This window comes from Nerophis lumbriciformis, linkage group LG06 (genome assembly GCF_033978685.3).
Source record: "Nerophis lumbriciformis linkage group LG06, RoL_Nlum_v2.1, whole genome shotgun sequence".
Classification (NCBI taxonomy): domain Eukaryota; kingdom Metazoa; phylum Chordata; class Actinopteri; order Syngnathiformes; family Syngnathidae; genus Nerophis; species Nerophis lumbriciformis.
This window is the reverse complement of record NC_084553.2, coordinates 18,604,683-18,626,307: the sequence shown is the minus strand read 5'-3', so window position 1 is coordinate 18,626,307 and position 21,625 is coordinate 18,604,683. Positions and strand designations below refer to the sequence as shown.

Sequence of the window (21,625 nt, the reverse complement as noted above, 5' to 3'; positions counted from 1 at the left end):
AAGTGTCATGCGTGCCAGTCAACTCGCATGAACTCGTTAACGCTGCTCGCAGCTTAAATGTTTATATTGTATTTCAACTGCACCTAACAGAGTAGTCACCTGTATTTTGTCAAGAGCTCATGTTTGATTACAATAAAGCCTCCTATTCTATTTTCCATCCATCCATCCATTTCCTACCGCTTCTCCTGTTCGGGGTAGCGGGGGTGCTGGAGCCTATCTCAGCTGCATTTGGGCGGAAGGCGGGGTACATCCCGGACAAGTTGCCACCTCATCGCTGGGCCAACACAGATTGACAGACAACATTCACACTCACATTCACACACTAGGGCCAATTTAGTGTTGCCAATCAGCTTATTCTATTTTATTGTATTCTCTATCTGTTGAAATAAGATATGTTTTCATGATATCCCACTATACACACGCAGGTTGTTAGCATGTCAGCTTTTATTATACGAGCTCTTAGTGTCATTAGAATTTCCTTTTAAAAATAAGGCGAAGCCCAAAAGCCACCAAGTTGGTCTCGGACACCAGGCCAAAGACTCACAACACAGGCCTATTTCACATGTTCTAGTTCTGATTATACAAACCCTGTTTCCATATGAGTTGGGAAATTGTGTTAGATGTAAATATAAACGGAATACAATGATTTGCAAATAATTTTCAACCCATATTCAGTTGAATATGCTACAAAGACAACATATTTGATGTTCAAACTGATAAACTTTTTTTTTTTTGCAAATAATCATTAACTTTAGAATTTGATGCTAGCAACACGTGACAAAGAAGTTGGGAAAGGTGGCAATAAATACTGATAAAGTTGCGGAATGCTCATCAAACACTTATTTGGAACATCCCACAGGTGAACAATCAAATTGGGAACAGGTGGGTGCCATGATTGGGTATAAAAGTAGATTCCATGAAATGCTCAGTCATTCACAAACAAGGATGGGGCGAGGGTCACCACTTTGTCAACAAATGCATGAGCAAATTGTTGAACAGTTTAAGAAAAACCTTTCTCAACCAGCTATTGCAAGGAATTTAGGGATTTCACCATCTACAGTCCGTAATATCATCAAAGGTTTCAGAGAATCTGGAGAAATCACTGCACGCAAGCAGCTAAGCCCGTGACCTTCGATTTCTCAGGCTGTACTGCATCAACAAGCAACATCAGCGTGTAAAGGATATCACCACATGGGCTCAGGAACACTTCAGAAACCCACTGTCAGTAACTACAGTTGGTCGCTACATCTGTAAGTGCAAGTTAAAACTCTCCTATGCAAGGCGAAGACTGTTTATCAACAACACCCAGATACGCCGTCGGCTTCGCTGGGCCTGAGCTCATCTAAGATGGACTGATACAAAGTGGAAAACTGTTCTGTGGTCTGACGAGTCCACATTTCAAATTGTTTTTGGAAACTGTGGACGTCGTGTCCTCCGGACCAAAGAGGAAAAGAACCATCCGAATTGTTATAGGCACAAAGTTGAAAAGCCAGCATCTGTGATGGTATGGGGGTGTATTAGTAGTGCCCAAGGCATGGGTAACTTACACATCTGTGAAGGCACCATTAATGCTGAAAGGTACATACAGGTTTTGGAGCAACATATGTTGCCATCCAAGCAACGTTACCATGGACGCCCCTGCTTATTTCAGCAAGACAATGTCAAGCCACGTGTTACATCAACGTGGCTTCATAGTAAAAGAGTGTGGGTACTAGACTGGCCTGCCTGTAGTCCAGACCTGTCTCCCATTGAAAATGTGTGGCGCACTATGAAGCATAAAATACCACAACGGAGACCCCCGCGGGGACTGTTGAACAAGTTAAGCTGTACATCAAGCAAGAATGGGAAATAATTCCACCTGAGAAGCTTAAAAAATGTGTCTCCTCAGTTCCCAAACGTTTACTGAGTGTTGTTAAAAGGAAAGGCCATGTAACACAGTGGTGAACATGCCCTTTCCCAACTACTTTGGCACGTGTTGCAGCCATGAAATTCTAAGTCAATCATTATTTGCAAAAAAATAAATAAAGTTTATGAGTTTGAACATCCAATATCTTGTCTTTATATTGCATTCAATTGAATATGGGTTGAAAAGGATTTGCAAATCATTGTATTCCGTTTATATTTACATCTAACACAATTTCCCAACTCATATGGAAACAGGGTTTGTAATAATTAGCAACAAATAAAAGGTAAAATCACAAATTCATTAAATGAGTTTGAAAATTGTCTGTGTATAAGTATCGATATCGGCAATACAGGCTGTGTGTTCACTTGATATCGCATGGATACCAACATTTGCAGGATTGCCCACCTTTAGCTCTCACTGACACTGTAATTTATGAACTCTGTGTTTCAGACTACTTTTCAATCATCCTGGTTTCCCTGGGAAACTAGAAATGTTTGCCTGTTTTTTCTTATTTTGGGCTATTTCCCTGACTTTCCCTTATTTTCTGGTAAATGCTACATACTTTCAAAAGCAGATGTTGACAGGTTTGTCTTAGTGCTGTAAAACGATTTGATTTAAAAATCAGATTACCTTAGAATTGAGATTAATTGTGATTAATCACAGTTAATCACTTGCTTGAATATGTTGCTTGCTTGCTTGCACAGGGTTCGGTTCTTGGCCCTGCACTCTTCAGCATCTAGGCTAGGGGACATCAAATATGATGTTAGCTTTCCTGTGATGCTGATGACACCCAACTCTACATGCCCCTAAAGCTGACCAACACACCGGATTGTAGTCAGCTGGAGGCGTGTCTAAATGAAATTAAACAAGGGAGGTTTAGCAACTTTTTGCATCTTAACACTAAGAAAACGGAAATGCTGATAATCGGGCCTGTTGTACATATTTAATAATACCACCTTAACATTTGACAACCAAATATTTACACAAAGTAAGAATCTGGGTATTTTCTTCGACCCAACTCTCTCGTTTGAGTCATACATTAAGAGTGTTACTAAAACAGCCTTCTTTCATCTTCGTAATATCGCTAAAATGTGTCCCCTTTTGTCCACCAGGGATACTGAGATCATTATTCATGCGTTCGTTACGTCTCGTCTCGATTAATGTAATGTATTATTTTCGGGTCTCCATATGTCTGACATCAAAAGATTACAGTTGTCTTTTAATTCTAGACTTCTTTTTTTTTGTTAGACTTTTGACAAGAACAAGAAAGTTTGATCATATTACAGCTATACTGGCTCACCTGCACTGGCTTCCCGTGCACTTAAGATGCGACTTTAAGGTTTTACTACTTACGTATAAAATACTACACGGTCTAGCTCCATCCTATCTTGCTGATTGTATTGTACCATATGTCTCGGCCAGAAATCTGCGTTCAAAGAACTCTGGCTTATTAGTGATTCCCAGAGCCCAAAAACGTCTGCGGGTTTTAGAGCATTTTCTATTCGGGCTCCAGTACCACCGGCAACAGAGATGCTACCTCAGTAGAAGCATTTAAGTCCCCTCTTAAAACTCATTTGTGTACTCTAGCCTTTAAATAGATCCCTTTTTGAACCAGTTGATCTGCCGTCTCTCGTCTCTGCTCTGCCCCCGTCTCTTGCGTGCAGAGGTTATCATGTGACCACGGATCAGCCTCCACGAATGAGGCACTAGCTGTTCCAAGTCCGGACCCGGGTTGGACCACTCCTCTGTGCATCAGTTGATGACATCTCTGCGCTGCTGGCTTGACTACATGCAAGAGGATCCCCTGCTGGCCCCACTTTCTCCTGGACTCTCACATTATTAACTGTATCCACTCTGCATACATTGCAACGGTCACCCAAGAGGGGGTCCCCACATCTGCGGTCCCTTCTAGGGTTTCAAATTGTTCCCATTGGGTTGAGTTTTTTCTTGCCCTGATGTGGGATCTGAGCCAAGGATGTCATTGTGGCTTGTGCAGCCCTTTGAGACATTTGTGATTAAGTGCTAAAAAAGTAAACTTTGATTGATTGATTGAATTTAAATAAATCTAAAACAAAAACCCAATATTTTGACACAAATGAATTATATTGTCAGAATGTCATAAAGGAACCTTTTTTTAATATTTTACTTGAATGCATGTAACTTATTTGATAAAAAATTGCAAACAGTTTTATCTAAAGTCCAGTCAATGAGTATTTTGAAGTTAAATGTGCCAGCGAGCACCCCAGTTGGCGTCTCCTCACTCATCTTTGCACTGACGTATGCATTGACCTCATCACTGACCGTAGAGAAACCACACCTTTTAGGTGTGCACGGTTAAGGTAAAAGGAGCATGTGCACTCAAAATAATTGGTGTGATTATTCAGCATTTGTGGATGATAAATGCCACCATTTGTTGTGCTAAACAAGTTATCTTTGACCGCCCTAAACTTAGACACACATTTGTCTGTATAAAGTTTTCCAGAAAGGTTGTAACAATGTTTAATGAAGTATATGTCGTGGTTAGTTCCAAATGCCAACGTGTATTTCGGTGCAATAAAAAAGTATTGCAATTGAAGTAGAAGTAGTACACAAAGGTTGACTCCCCAGTCCCTAGTCTTCCCAAAAAAAAAAGCTCAGACGCTGACACATTCCTGACGGCACAAGGCCTAACTTGTTATGGAGGCTTGTTCACGGGGCTGTGTTAAGGTGAATCCAGACACACACGCTGGGATATGTGCAACGAGAGGGGCGGCGTTGATTTAGGCGCTACTCGCAGAAAGAAGGGGGGGGGCTGGCGAAGTGCGGATGGGGAGTGGGTGGGGTGAGTCTCCCCTGACTGCATTGGAAGAGCCTCCAGCCTTTGTGGTTCCTTTTGATCAAATCTCTGTGAAAGATGAGTGTCATGCCCTCTTCCAGCCAGCTGTGAGGGGACTGCCCTGTGACTCCAAGGGAGTGTGTGTGTGTGTGTGTGTGTGTGTGTGTGTGTGTGTGTGTGTGTGTGTGTGTGTGTGTGTGTGTGTGTGTGTGTGTGTGTGTGTGTGTGTGTGGCACCCGCGCACCTCTATGCGTGTGCGTGTTAGAGTGTGTGCGCGTGTGTGTGTGTGTGTGTGCAGTGTTCAGGCAAGGGAGGGGGCTCCAGAGGTGAGAATGCCGAGTGGGAGGATCTCATTCCAATCCCATATGCCCAGTTTCTACACTCACACACACACGCACACACAAACGCACACACACATACACGCGCACACACAGAACATCTTGAGTAGTTTAGTAGCCAGTCTATGGCAACATTAGAGGAGAAAGCAGAGGAGGCGTGTGTTAAGTGAGAGTAAAAGTGCACACATCGCTCTGCTTTAGTGTGGAATAGGTGTACCAGTGTGTACGTGTACATGCAGTATACATGCATTGGGAGTTCGGGGTGTAGACTCTTTCTGATCGTGAGAGCAGGGGAGTTGGAAAGAGTTTGTTTTGCGGGACAGCTGGGAATGGCCAACCTCGGTGGTACCTTTGGAAGCATCTGACTGACAATGGCGGAGGAGGTAAGAAGAACACTAACTTCTTGCAGGGAGAAGTTTGACATGTACGATGAGGTGTGCAGGCACATGTACTCAGGTGTTTTAGGGTTGCACTTTTTGTAGTCGCACGCACATAAACTGTAATATGTGTGCGTTTATGCTCTGATTGCACAAGTATGGGTGATACATATACATGCTTCTTGTTTATTTTCAAATACCCTAATATAAATAATATTAGATATTTTTCATACTGTATGTTTTTGTTTTTGTTTTTTAGGGGTGGGGGGGTTAATGTGGCTGCTGTAACTAAGTGATTTCCCATAGTTACCTGTAACATTGCTCATCTTCCCCACACATTTTCTTTGTTGTTCTTTTGAAGCAAAAGTGCAAGTCTTGACAAGACGTACTACATGTTCCTTTTCAACATGGTTTAATAATGTGTTTATGTCAGCAACCAGCATAATAGTTGAAGTGTATCATATTCTCATTTTCAATTGAGACTTCAAGATGTACCCCCTTGCCCCCCAAAGGCTCTAAAAGTTTTGAACATGAAGAAGTATATAAGTGTGAGTATAGATACCAAGTATTGTATCAATGCTGAACTATTTTAAAATCTCAAAATATTCCAACAAAATCAAATTTCTAACACATTACTAAAAAATGTTAGCAATTTTAGTTGTTCCAATTGTTGTTTTGTTGTTCAATTTCCATTGAAAACTCACTTTTACAAGTTCTTTACAACATTCTCACATTTCCCAAACCTTTTCGATCACTAAAACTGTCAGGATATCTAATGTCCATGTTTTGAAAATTCTTAGTTTTCCTGGAATTCCACCTTTTCCAGCCCACAAACTTGCAGTGAAACGAAAGTAACTTAATTCCTCAAACAATTATATCATCAAAACAAATGAAAATAACTTTTTGACACATCCCAAAAATTTGTGTACAGCCTTTTAGTTCATCTTTAATTAATCAGCTTTCACAATTCATTTCAACACAATTAATCACCTTTAATTGTCTTTTATTTGGTAGGGCTGATGTATATTCCTGAATTATTACAAGCAGAAGAACTCATTGAGTCATTTGCTGCTACTGTGTGGTACTGGAATATTTTAATATTGGTCATTTGTTCAGAAATTGAACAAAGTCACATTAAAAAAACAATTCATCATGCACAAAAAGGAGTAGGAAGAAGCGGATCTTATTTAACCATTTCTCTATTTATATTACTGATTATTTATGCACATGCGTTTAAACATCACTATGTTCTAATATGGACAGTACAGAATATGTGTAGGAATACAGTGCTCTTATGAAGTTATGAGGGAGGGGAGAAAAAAGTTTTAAAAAATAGATATGAGAATAATAAGAACAATAATTGTGATAATTAAAGATACATTAAAGATACAAGGAAGAAGAAAAGACAAATAATATTGAAAACAAATTTAAATCAAATGTACAATAAGTGAATAATAAAAAAAAAACGAATCATTGCGATTAAAGATAAATTAATGAATAAGAAAAAAAGAATAAAATGATACTAATGATAAGATTTAAAAAATAAAATAGACATATGAATAATAAATATAATATGACACATTAGATTGATTTGATACAAATGATGAAATAAACAAATTCGAGTAAACCAACATACAGACTATAGATTATGTAGTGCTAAACAAGAAGTAACAAAAGACGAAAAAATGTTCAACGTTTTTATATAAAATATACAAGTGAATAATAATAAATGAAAGCTATTCAAAGTGATCAAAGATGAATGAATAAATAAGCAAATATGAGGAAACAAACTAACAGAATATAACTTGTGAATTGATGAAGCACAAACAAAAAAAGGAAAAAATGTGGGGGAATAAAACAATAAAATTGTCATGTGCGATGCAATTTAAAGTAAATACCATCAAGTGACATACTGTAATGTATATTTGACAGTGTTGTCTGAATATGCATTTATGCGAAAATGTGTCAGATCACTTCTCTTGTGTCTTTTTGGTCTTAGCTTCCGTGGGATACACAATTGACCAATAGACTGGTACGCAGTGTTGTAGCAACACATTCTATATACTTGTTTGCGTACTTGTGTAGGCGTGTAAACAATGCTTAATAGATGCAAGACACAAACAATTTTACTTGAATAACAAGCGGAAATATAAGTACAATTACAAGAAATACAAACGTGTTTATGTCACTTTTAGACTTAAGTTGTCATTTACGTCTACAAAGGTGATGACCCTGAAGAAGATACGCAGTAGAAAATGAATGAATGACTATGATTGTTTTGGGGCATTTTTAGTAGATGTTTAATTGGCTAAAACATCATAGTAAACTGTAGTATGTAGAAGGAATAATACAGTAGGGTGCTTTTTAATGATACTTTTGTATACAATGTATATTAGAAATGTAAATTAGAAAACAAAAGTTAGCCTGTCATTTAGTTAAACAGGTGTCCTTTAATTTGTTGCTTGTCGTAGTAATCCATACAACGAGCTTACACGTATTGGTGAGCATCCGCATTGTTAATATTTTATGCAAGTGTCCCTGTTGTCTGGCCAGATGGGGAAAAATGCATATATTACGCAATTATTACATAACATATAATAATAATATTACAATTTCATTCAAATTAACATTATAAAAAATGTATCACCAGTCTTAATTTATAATAGAATATATGCTGATTATGTAATCATATAATACAGCAAATCTTTATCTATTGTATTTTTACAGCATTGCATTTAAAAAAAAAAAATGTAATTAGAGATTTTTAGAAAAACAATTTTATTTGCGGATTAAAGTTGATGTACTTTGTATTACAAATAGACACATACGGATTATTCACATTTTTTCCATCGTTAACTTATAATTAATCACGATTAATCGCATTAATAAGTGTACCTTAATAAAACAAACACCCATTTATGCAAATACTTATTATATATGTATACAGACATACCTACAAATATATATATATATATATATATATATATATATATATATATATATATATATATATATATATATATATATATATATATATATATATATATATATATATATATATATATATATGTGTATGTATGACTTGTTACACCCTTATCTTTTTAAATATATATATACCCAAGAGGGATAAGCGGTAGAAAATTATGGATATATATAGATGTGTATATATATATATATATATATATATATATATATATATATATATATATATATATATATATATATACACACAAATGTGTATATTAGGGTTGTCCCAATACCAACAATTTAGTACCGGTACCAAAATGTATATCAATACTTTTTGATACGTTTCCAAATAAAGGGAACGACAAAAAATATCAATATTGTCTTTATTTTAACAGAAAGTCTTACACTACATTAAACACTCACGGTCAAAGAACAATTTTACAAGGTTAAAATATAAATTTAAACACATTGGGCTTTTTTTGTTGCCCTCAAAAAAGAATTTACAATTTTACATATTACATTTAGTCTGCCATAATCAAAGAGTAGATTAGAATATAACATCAAGTTTTACTGACATTATATTAAATTATTCATGATTTATGGTTGCCACTCCTGGTCTGTGCTTTAAAAAAAATACTAAATACAAAACTATGGATAAATGTACCCAGATAAGCCATGTAGCAGGTAAAACACATTTATTAAAGACAAAACGCAAATTGTAGGAATTTGTGACAAAATTCAGTCATTTCACCTATATTGGTTGACTGCTAATTGGGAAGTTATGACTACGCTAATATTTGGCATCAAGCCATGCAGCTGTGTGCACTTCTGCGTATCTACATGTTACGTATCTACATGTTACGTATCTACATGTTATGTATCTACATGTTATGTATCTACATGTGCACAGCAGGGGAGCTGGTTTACTTATGAGTGTTTGTGAGAATGGCAACGTGTTGGCTGAGTGATGTCAGTCAGTGAGTGGGCGAGTAAAGAGAGAGAGAAGGAGTTTGTTTACCTAATGTTTACCCAAGTCTGAAGGAAAGGTGGTTATACAAATCGCTACATTTGGCGAGGTGTGTTTAAAAGCAGCTGTTGTGAGAGTAGCGTATGTGTGTGTGCTCCTTTAAGAATGGCAATATGTGGGGTGAGTGACGTGAGTAAGTGAGTGGGCAAGTAAGGAGAGGTAGTGATAGCATGTGCAGGAGTGTCAATAGCATGGTGAATGTCCGGGTGTGCCCTGTGGAAATAATAAATAAAGTGACCAAGTTGTAACTAATCGACGGCCTCGTCATTCCGACCAAAGAGCGGAACCTTACAGACCCATTGCCAGGTAAAGTGAAGGGTGTTACCCCCGACAAAACATCGGCCCTGAAGGGAACATGTTCCCTGCGCTCTTCGACCACGGTCTGGGAGCCGACAAGCAGGAAAGGTGTAAAACAGCAATTTCAACGCAGCGTCTCCCTGTTTAAAGCATCACCTTTATTGTTAGTTTTGAAGCCCAAATACCTCCATATTGCGCTTCACGCACCCCCTTTATTAACCAGTAGAATTGTCGTTTTGTGCCATTCTTCCCCACCACGATGTTATTGCTTGTATGCACTTCTTGTGTGTGCGTGTTGACACACTCAACATCATGCGCCTCGACTCTGTAGTCACCGCCGCATAGCGGCATTCAGATGAAGGAATGGTACCGGTATGTTTCAAAGGTGGTATAGTACCGATTTCAATTGATCAGTACCGAAACACTTTATTAGTACCGGTATATCGTACAACCCTAGTGTATATATACAGATGTATATATATATATATATATATATATATATATATATATATATATATATATATGTATATATAGATGTGTATATATGGGGATGGTGTGGCGCGGTTCCTGGTTTGATCCCCAGCTTCTACCAACCGAGTCATGTCCGTTGTGTCCTTGAGCAAGACACTTCACCTTTGCTCCTGATGGGCCGTGGTTAGCGCCTTGCATGGCAGCTCCTGCAATCAGTGTGTGAATGTGTGTGTGAATGGGTGAATGTGGAAATAGTGTCAAAGCACTTTTTAAGTTTTCTCCATTAATTCTCACTGTGCTTCATTATGTGTTTCTCTGTCAGTCTGGGCTTTGGCATAGTTGCACATGTGTCATTTGCATGCGTGTGTCTGAGGGCGTGCCAAGTCGACGAGGGCGCATTAACAAGGAAACGCTGTGTAGAAAGGACCAACTATCTTACCAGCACAGTCGTGTTTTACTTTATTATGGAAACAGAAAAGCAAGCCCCCCCCCCCCCCAAAAAAAACGCAACCTGTGACTTACCAGCTTTGCAATTGACTTGAGAAAAAACTTGCTTGCAACACGCTGACTTGGGAACACACTGTCGCTAACAACTAGGGTTTCCGGTGATAAGTCCCAGAGATCCATCCATCCATCCATTTTTCTACCGCTTGTCCGTCTCGGAGGCGCGGGGGGCTGGAGCCTATCCCAGCTGCACTTGGGCGCAAGGGTACACCCTGGACAAGTTGCCACCTCATCACAGTGCCAACACATTCACACTCACATTCACACACTAGGGCCAATTTAGTGTTGCCAATCAACCTATCCCCAGGTACATGGCTTTGGAGGTGGGAGGAAGCCGGAGTACCCAGAGGGAACCCACGCAGTCATAGGGAGAGCATACAAACTCCACACAGAAAGACCCAGAGCCCGGGAATTGAAACCTCTTATTGTGAGGCACGAGCACTGAGCACTAACCACTGCTCCACCGTGTTGTCACTCCCAGAGATGTGGATGGAAAAAACTTTGGTCTTGTTTAGAGAGTGAAAGCTAAACTTGTCATTCAGTAAACCTTTTTCTTTGTCCATTTCTGCTCTGGTTGTTACTGTGACTCAACATCAGCTCGAAAGCTTTTTTATTTAATTTTTTTTTTTACCACCGCTACATTGTGGACTGAAGGTCCCAGGAAGCTCGATAATCGCGAGATTAAAAAATATAGTGCCATCAAAAGAAACTTATGTTACCTTGTAATTGCATTAACTTTGACAGCCCTGCTGATAATATAGATTTTTTTTTTTTACATGTTTCCATATTCAAAATTATTTTTATCTGTGATTAGTTTTCAAATAACTATTTATTTATTTACATTTGGAATTTAATTAAACATGTTCTGTGTTTAATAGTTAGTCTTCAGGGACCCACTGTGTGTATTAAATAATATTTTAATTTAAAACATTTAATGTTATTCACAAATATTTGTTCTAAACAATCTAAATAAATATTTTAAATAATATTTTCATTTATATTACTTGATGTAATTTCTTCCATTTTTAATTCTTAAAATTATGTAATTTTAGCTGTTTTTCAAATAATTATTTAATAATGAATCAAATTAAACACTTTTTGTATTATTTCTAGTATTTAGGCATAAATTGTATTCAATAATTGTATTGAATGATTTAAGTAGTCTTCTTTAGTATTTATTAATAACTTCATATCTGCTGCTGTCTCTTGTGTCCTATGTACCGCCATCACTTCTTCTGTGCCACACACACACGCGCGCACACACACACACACACACACACACACACACACACACACACACACGCACACACACGTGCGCACACAGACACGAAGAGACACAAACTCTCTACAACTTATATTCCATTGCTCTTTGTGTAGGGTTGTTTGTGTGTGTGTGTGTGTGTGTGTGTGTGTGTGCGTGTGTGTGTGTGTGTGTGTGTGTGTGTGTGTGTGTGTGTGTGTGTGTGTGTGTGTGTGTGTGTGTGTGTGTGTGAAGTGCCATCTTCGCCAGTCTTATATGATGGTGCAAACAAATTGTGCAGGGTGTGTTTACTGAAGCTGTGTCTATCTTGTACCCTGTTAGTATTTCCTCAAACTGTGCTGCAGCTCCTTTGGACCCCCTCTACTCCCCGAGCTACACTCACACACGCACACAGCAACATGGACGCTGCCACTAAAAAGGCTTGTGAGGATTTGTCAGCCAGATGTGACAAGATTGTCAAAATGCAGGAGTGATTTCATATTAATCAACAACAGCTGAAAGCTATACTCTCCCATTTTAACCACAACCTGCATTCAACTTCTTCATTTTTCATTGGGACTTTTTAAAATTGTACAGCCAAAGACAATAATACAAATGTGCTTTTTCACATATATAACTTTCCTTTTTGGAATCCCGCTCATTTCTTTAGGCCTGGCTCTCTAATGCAGATATCTTTAGGTTTTGCAGCATGTTTCTTCTGCATTTTTTGTTGACCCTGCAGCATTTAAGTTATTGCAGCATTTTTAATTTGCATGTGTTTTAATAATGTTTTTGGTTTTAGATCATGTTCGTGTTTGGAGAATAGAATAGAATAGTTATTTAAATTAGGGATGTTTTATGCTGCTGATTCCAATACCAATCATCCATCAGTATTAAGTGTAAATGTTTTAATTTATTAATGGTGAGTGCTATTGACAGTGTAACAATATCAACACAACATTTTGACTATTTCCATATTTTATTTTATTATATCCAATTGTTTGATCAAAACGAAATTATTAGTGCACAATAATTACACAAAAACAAAAAACTACCATCTTCTACACTTTTAAGTTTTGCCCTCAAAGTCCACCTGTGTCCAGGTAAATATTTTCTCGATTTGTAAAAAAAAATTGACAAAAAATGATTTTGTGAAAATAAAAATAACAATCCATTCACTCTAGTTGTCAGCTCTCACGGGAAAGCGCTTTGAGTGTCTGGAAAAGCGCTATATAAATCTAATCCATTAATATATATCATATAATACTAATATCACCCTTGGTATTGACACGTGCTCGCTACACAGTAGCAGACTCCGTTATATTATCCTCGTCAGTCTTGATTCTTATTAATCTACTTTTGAATTTGTTGTTGATAGCTGCTTACTTTCTGCTGTTCAATATACACTTCTTGAAGTGTTTACCTTTGCACTTACTTCTTGAGTTGTTTCAAGATAGCTTAGTGGCAATTAGCATGCCTGCTCCTGCATGTTCTTACTGGGTGTGTAACATGTTTAGCCTCTTCCACTAGAGCTCCAGTGATAATGAGTGAAATGTAGTTCATTTGCCGCAATGGAGATAAGGATTTTCTTAGAGGAGCGGCTCCACATTATGTATAGACCAGTGGTTCTTAACCTTGTTGGAGGTACGGAACCCCGCCGGTTTCATATACGCATTCACCGAACCCTTCTTTAGTAAAAAATAAAATGTTTTTTTTTTCAAATTCAAGTTTTACTGGTGCACAAAATGAACTGGGCATAAACCACAACAAATTACACACCTGAAAATCAGATGGAAAATTGGAGGGAACATTGTTTGGGGGTATCCATAATAAAAGTTTTTATTTACACGATGAGTTGGGTGTGTCTTGACCTCCGCTCCGCCGAACCCCTGAGGCCGAGTCACCGAACCCATAGGGTTCGATCGAACTCAGGTTAAGAACCGCTGGTATGACTGTATACAGTTAGCTTAGGCTGACCATATTGTGAAATCCCAAAAAGAGGACACATATATGCGTGCCAAGGCGGGCAGCACGCCAAGGCCGGTACCTCAATTTACGAGTATTGTGAAATACAGACAGTCTCTCTGCTTTTTGTTATGTTTTAAATTGCAAGCATGACTTGAGTCACAGGCCCCCTGACTATCTATCTATATGTCTATCTAACTATGCCCTTTCAGCATTTATTTCAATAACTTGTGATAAAATTACAGCGATAAAACTGAAGAATCTGTAAAAGAGGACACAAAAAAGTGTGGAGAGGAGGTACGCTTCCATGTTTAAGCTCCATATTGTAGCCACTGGTGTGTGTGCTCCAAGCTAAGAAAAAATCACTAAGTCCTGGTGACACCATGGCGGCGAAAACGTGTAAAACATGTAATATACAGAATATGTACATTAGATTTATTCTAATTCTGCAAGAAAACAACATATTTTGGGATAAAGATGCAACCAAAATTAGTAGGATGCATAATGACCTGGGGAAGACCCAGGACACATTGGGAAGACTATGTCTCCCGGCTGGCCTGGGAACGCCTCGGGATCGCCCAGGAAGAGCTGGACAAAATGGCTGGGGAGAGGAAAGTCTGGGCTTCCCTGCTTAGGCTGCTGCCTCCGCGACCCGACCTCGGATAAGCGGAAGAAGATGGATGGATGGGATGGATAATAAGGGTATGCGGAAATGGTCTTTTGTCATTGATGTCAGGCTTAAGAAACTCCAAATCTGCCATCAGCAAACAGGACTAAAATTAGGGGGGACCTTATTTGTATTTGTTTTAGGGCCAGAACTACGTGCCAATGTTTACAGCATTAACGTTGACCGTTAATTGAACAATATTATATTTGTCACTATAAACAAATAAATCATAGTTGCATATTACTTACGCATACATAGTCTCCAAGGCAGAAGTGTATTAGAATGTATCCAGTAACAAACGTGTTTGCATTACTCAACTTATCGCATCATTATTTAATGAACTATTGTGGCCCCCAAGTGTTGCCAGGGGAAAAAAAACAATTACCATTCGACTTCAACTTAAAGACAGTATAAGTCAATTCAAGGTGGTTAATAATAAACACTCTAGTGTTTTCCATACTAATACTAACTCATAGAAATGCCTGGGAAAATATAATCTTGTTTCGAAGGTACTTTAGCTTGAGCACAGAAAATATATTTGATGTAGAAAACAGCAATGTTACCACTACGCTACCAAGAAATGTAGTTAACATTTGTATTTGTAATGCTACTACTGTCCAACACTCCTACTGCCAATATTTACTTTGTTTTTCGGTTTGGTTACTCTGGTTTTAATCGCACTGTCGACATCATGTTAGTGAGTATCGATAGATACCCACACATACCTGTGGCTCAGATGTAAAAGTTTTATCTGGACAAGTTTACACTGCACACCAAATCTGACGCGACCATATCTGTGGTGGCGATATTAAGTATCACTTACGTCAAAGTCTGCTAGGAAGGAAAGTGAATTGTTTCAATCACGTTTTGCTTTTCTCACTTCCTGCATTTCTGCTAAGTCATAATATACCTATTAAGGTGGAACACATTTAGGAATTGTATTCATAAACTGCTCAGTGTCTCATGGTAAAATGGATTCTTGGATGAGCCACATTCCACTGGCACGAGCGCCGCTTGTTTCCATAGAAGTGTCACTCAGTGCGGCTAATCGATGAATTTTCCGCCGTAGTCCAACAAGTCCCAGTCCGTCCCCTCAATGTCTTTGTCCAGGCAGCTGTTTTCCTCCGCTGAGTCACTCAAATATTTCTGACAGCCAGAATTAACTTTCTTCTGTTTTGCTGTCTGTGAAGAACCCCACCAATTATACTCTATGATATAACAAGGAGCTCTAAAGTAGTAAGTAGACTAGTACTGTCTGATTTTTCTTACATTACTTTAAAGGGGAACTGCACTTGTTTAATTTTGCTTATCGTTCACAATCATTATGAAAAACATGACGATGGATGTTTTTTTTGCATTCTAAATACTAAATAAATGCAATCAAAAGTCTGCTTACAATGGAGCCTATGGGAGCCGCGCTATTCCAAATCATTCAAACACCTCCATTAAGATTTTATATACATGATGTAAGTATATATGTAATGTAGTAACGGGCACATTTGTTATAATATTTATTATAATATTTTCGTATTTTGCTCATTTTAGGCATATTTGGCACAATAATTTCAAAAACGCATCACAACTAGAGATGTCCGATAATGGCTTTTTTGCCGATATGCGATATTCCGATATTGTCCAACTCTAAATTACCGATTCCGATATCAACCGATACCGATATATACAGTCGTGGAATTAACACATTAATATGCCTAATTTTGTTGTGATGCCCCACTGGATGCATTAAACAATGTAACTTTACCATGAATTGATTAACGTGGACCCCGACTTAAACAAGTTGAAAAACTTATTCGGGTGTTACCATTTAGTGGTCAATTGTACAGAATATGTAGTGTACTGTGCAATCTACTAATACAAGTTTCAATCAATCTATCAAAAACAAGGTTTTCCAAAATAAGAGAACAACTTCAACTCCAGTTATGGAAAAAAGTACCAACATGGCACTGCCATATTTATTATTGAAGTCACAAAGTGCATTATTTTTTTTAACATGCCTCAAAACAGCTTGGAATTTGGGACATGCTCTCCCTGGGATAATCCTGATACCCATAACAACTATGGGAAATACTATACTTTGACTTTCACAAAGTGCATTATTTTTTTTATTTTTTAAACATGCCTCAAAACAACAGCTACAAAAACAATGAAGGCACACAGTTTCAATCCAGAGTATACTAGAGCATACTTGCCAACCTTGAGACCTCCGAATTCGGGAGATGGGGGGGTGGGCGGCGGGGTTGAGGTGGGCGATGTTGGGGGGGCGGGGTTTGGTGGTAGCGGGGGGTGTATATTATAGCGTCCCGGAAGAGTTAGTGCTGCAAGGGGTTCTGGGTATTTGTTCTGTTGTGTTTATGTTGTGTTACGGTGCGGATGTTCTCCTGAAATGTGTTTGTCATTCTTGTTGGGCAGCACGGTGCAGCACGGTGGCAGAGGGGTTAGTGCATCTGCCTCATAATACGAAGGTCCTGAGTAGTCTTGGGTTCAATCCCGGGCTCGGGATCTTTCTGTGTGGAGTTTGCATGTTCTCCCCGTGACTGCGTGGGTTCCCTCCGGCTACTCCGGCTTCCTCCCACCTCCAAAGACATGCACCTGGGGATAAGTTGATTGGCAACACTAAATTGGCCCTAGTGTGTGAATGTGAGTGTGAATGTTGTCTGTCTATCTGTGTTGGCCCTGCGATAAGGTGGCGACTTGTCCAGGGTGTACCCCGCCTTCCGCCCGATTGTAGCTGAGATAGGCTCCAGTGCCCCCCGCGACCCCAAAGGGAATAAGCGGTAGAAAATGGATGGATGGATTCTTGTTTGGTGTGGGTTCACAGTGTGGCGCATATTTGTAACAGTGTTAAAGTTGTTTATACGGTCACCCTCACTGTGACCTGTATGGCTGTTGATCAAGTATGTATTGCATTCACTTATGTGTGTGTAAAAGCCGCATATATTATGTGACTGGGCCGGCATGCTGTTTGTATGGAGGAAAAACGGACGTGAAGACAGGTTGTAGAGGACGCTAAAGGCAGTGCCTTCAAGGCACGCCCACAATATTATTGTCCGGGTGGAAATCGGGACAAATTCGGGAGAATGGTTGCCTCGGGAGGGGCACTGAAATTCGGGAGTCTCCCGGGAAAATTGGGAGGGTTGGCAAGTATGCCCTACGTCTGTGTTTTACCAGATATGTACCGCTCTGTACAGCGGCGTTTTAAAAAGTAATTAATTTTACTTTTTGAAACCGATACCGATAATTTCCGATATTACATTTTAAAGCATTGATCGGCCGATAATATCGGCAGGCCGATATTATCGGACATCTCTAATCACAACGTTTGCTTTTTTTTCTTCATCACTGATTATTACTCACTGCAGACTTTATGAGAACCAACAAACATAATAAAACATCATATACTGTGCAAGGTCTGCTGTCATTAGGGTGCCGACTGCTGGGATGTTCATATATTCCCATTTAGGTGAAGTATGTCTCATAATCCTTGCAAAGACATGGGGTGGGGGGAGACCAAGCGTCTTATTCTGTCGTTCTGGCCATTTTCGGGTCCTAAATGGCTGTCAAAGTGTACAAAGTATACCAGGAATACCTACTCAGACTTCTTCTGTCTAGGTTTAGATGCAGGATGTATCATCTAGAATAAACTTACAGGAAGCAAGGAAGCAGCAGACCACTCGATGTAAACATAAGACAGATGGTAGTGATCACGACGCTGCTGTAAATAGTTTTTATAATAACAATATCACTAATACTGGGCTGATGTGACGCCACATGGGCAGAACCTCGCAAAAGATGGGATAAAGAAAACCAAGAGGGTGGAGAAAAAACAAGTGTTCTTGCATGACTCATTACCAGGTTTAATCAACACACTTATTTTATCAGCTTACTATCAAAATATATTAATATATATTAATATATTGAATATAACAACTTCAGTTTTTCTTGTAAAATGTAGACGTTTTCTGAAAATATGAAGAGACACTTTTTTAAAGGACTTATTTCTAGTAAATGCACAACTTTTTCTTACATTATGTGATTTTGTACGGAAATAAACACAAGTCTGGCTATAAGAATAACAAAATTGCATAATTGTTTGAAGACCTAATGAACCTCTTTGGATTTTTTTTTTCCTTTTTTTTTTTTTTTGAGGAATACTGACATGTTTTCTCACATTCTGTCATGATCCGTGACCCGGATCATGTTTTGTTTAGTCATGTTCTGTTAGTTTTGGACTCCCTGAATTCCTGTTTTGTGCACCTGTGGGTTTGTTTTGGTTACCATGGGCACTGATTCGTTTCACCTGCCTCTGGTTAGTGTTCGGCACGTTCACCTGCTGCTGGGTACTAATCAGAGAGCTATTTAGTCACGTTCCTCGCCACACTCTGTCTGGCTTTGTTGTTTGCTATATGCAACAGTTGGGTAAATTCCTTGTTTTCTATGCTTTGATTCCTGTGCTAATTCTCGCCTTAGCTTCCCGTGCGTTCCGAACGCTTGCCTTTTGTTGGTTTCCTGTATTTTTGTAAGTTCGATGATTTATGAGGAATAAATCATATCCTACCTCACGCTTTTGTCCGGAGTTGTCCGTCTGCATCCCGGGAGAGCAACCCACGCAGTAACACATGACCCACGTGACACATTCTAGGTTTGTTCATGGAAAAACATTTACAATTCTCTTTTTTTGCTATTTTCCTATAAAGTTATAAAACACACTCTTCTCATAGTTCCTCATAGTGCTGTGTGTAAATGCCAAAAAGGCGAGCTTTGGTAATGTTATGATGTGATTGTGCACAACCTTAAAGTGAAGCTAAAAGGCTGATAATTATGTTAGTCCTGCGATGAGGTGGCGACTTGTCGCAGGATTTACCCTGCCTTCCACTCGTGTGCAGCTGGGATAAGCTCCAGCCACTCTGTGACCCCGAGAGGGACAAGCGGTAGAGAATTGAATGGATGGATGGATGGCTGGTTTGCTCTTTGGCTGTCTTAAATGGAATACTTCTTTTAGTACACCTGAAAAAGTATACTGTGTTTACTGTGTAATGTGTACAGTAATTAGTTCCTGACGGCTCACATTTTGACAGTGTAGTGTTGACACAAATCCATTGCACACTTAGCATATTCAATGTTAGACCAGAAGATTGATTGATTGATTGATTGAAACTTTTATTAGTAGATTGCACAGTACAGTACCTATTCCGTACAATTGACCACTAAATGGTAACACCCGAATAAGTTTTTCAACTTGTTTAAGTCGGGGTCCACGTTAATCAATTCATGGTAGCCTAGTGGTATTCAAACACACCAAACCTTACATCCACAAACCTTTCACCTTCATTATTTTCATAGTCTGGACATATTTTCACATTTTATTAATCATAAATTGGGTTAGCATGGTTGCATTAGCCACACTATGCTACCAAAACAACTCTGAACTTTGGACGGACAACTCATTCGAGTCAATAGAAAACCGTTTACCTTGGCTGCTTGGAACTCTAATTTAATTATGTGTGTGGAAATGTTTCATATGTCTTCTAACAGAGGTAACTCTTATATCCGATCTCAATGATTGAATAGTAGGGATGTCCGATAATGGCTTTTTGCCGATATCCGATATTCCGATATTGTCCAACTCTTTAATTACCGATACCGATATCAACCGATACCGATATCAACCGATATATACAGTCGTGGAATTAACACATTATTATGCCTAATTTGGACAACCAGGTATGGTGAAGATAAGGTACTTTTAAAAAAAATTAATAAAATAAAATAAGATAAATAAATTAAAATCATTTTCTTGAATAAAAAATAAAGTAAAACAATATAAAAACAGTTACATTGAAACTAGTAAATAATGAAAATTAGTAAAATTAACTGTTAAAGGTTAGTACTATTAGTGGACCAGCAGCACGCACAACCATGTGTGCTTACGGACTGTATCCCTTGCAGACTGTATTGATATATATTGATATATAATGTAGGAACCAGAATTATAATAACAGAAAGAAACAACCCTTTTATGTGAATGAGTGTGAATGAGGAGGAAGGTTTTTTGGGTTGGTGCACTAATTGTAAGTGTATATTGTGTTTTTTGCATTGATTTAATAAAAATTGAAAAAATTAAAAAATTAAAAATAAAAATAAAAAAACGATACCGATAATAAAAAAACGATACAGATAATTTCCGATTATAAATTTTAACGCATTTATCGGCCGATAATATCGGCAGGCCGATATTATCGGACATCTCTATTGAATAGCCAATGAAATTGTATGTCATATGTTGTTTGATGGGTGGACTTTTGTCAGAAAAGGAAGTAACTTTTGACGGAGTAACAGAAAACGTGGACTGTGCCTCAGCGGTGCAGCAACATTGCACCTTTTGAAATGTTCTTTATTCTGCAAACAATGGGGAAAAACGTGTATTTAGAACACAATACAGTTTTAGGAATGGAGTTGTGTGTGCATGGAGTTGGTGAAGACTTTGATTAAGTATCTCTCATTGAAACACCTCATCGAACTTTAGAAAAACCTGTGTTAAATAAATTTGTGTAGTGTCACTGTCAAATCTGAAACAGGATTAGGTAACAACTCACTCTATAGCAATGCTTCTCAAATAGTGGGACGGTGCAAGGCGCGTGTGACCCTGGGATCATGCTTTATCAGTATTATGCTTCAAATCCAGCTTTGAAAAGCTGAACACTACAAAATATGCTCATTGTAGCCATTAATCCTTTGTCAATTTGAGTAATAAAAAAAAAGGCACAAATTGTTTTATTCATTTTTGTTGTCTAGGTTAAAGTGTTTTTATATATTGTTAATGTTAATCAATTTGAATTCACTATTATTTATTGCGTTTCTTTAATAATTAATTTTCAATATCAATTGGTTCAAGTCGGTCAAAAATGTTTGCATTTTAAATAAGGATTTAATATTTTTTTAATTTTGGGAAAGTGTATGCACTTTGAATCTTTCCTGTTACGGATTAAACAACAATGTTAATAAAGCTGTTTTATTTTAAATTGATCTATATTTC

The 21,625-nt window shown here is 38.2% G+C and overlaps 1 protein-coding gene across 1 annotated transcript in view; it reads left to right on the top strand.

Annotated features, from left to right (window-relative positions):
- The first annotated feature begins 5,156 nt into the window (after positions 1-5,156).
- bnc1 (basonuclin zinc finger protein 1) overlaps positions 5,157-21,625 on the top strand; it is a 48,525-nt gene continuing 32,056 nt past the window's right edge. Inside the window, exon 1 of the mRNA XM_061963852.2 lies at positions 5,157-5,442. Coding sequence (XP_061819836.2) covers positions 5,431-5,442 — 12 coding nt within the window. The 5' untranslated portion in view covers positions 5,157-5,430. The remainder of the gene's footprint in view (positions 5,443-21,625) is intronic.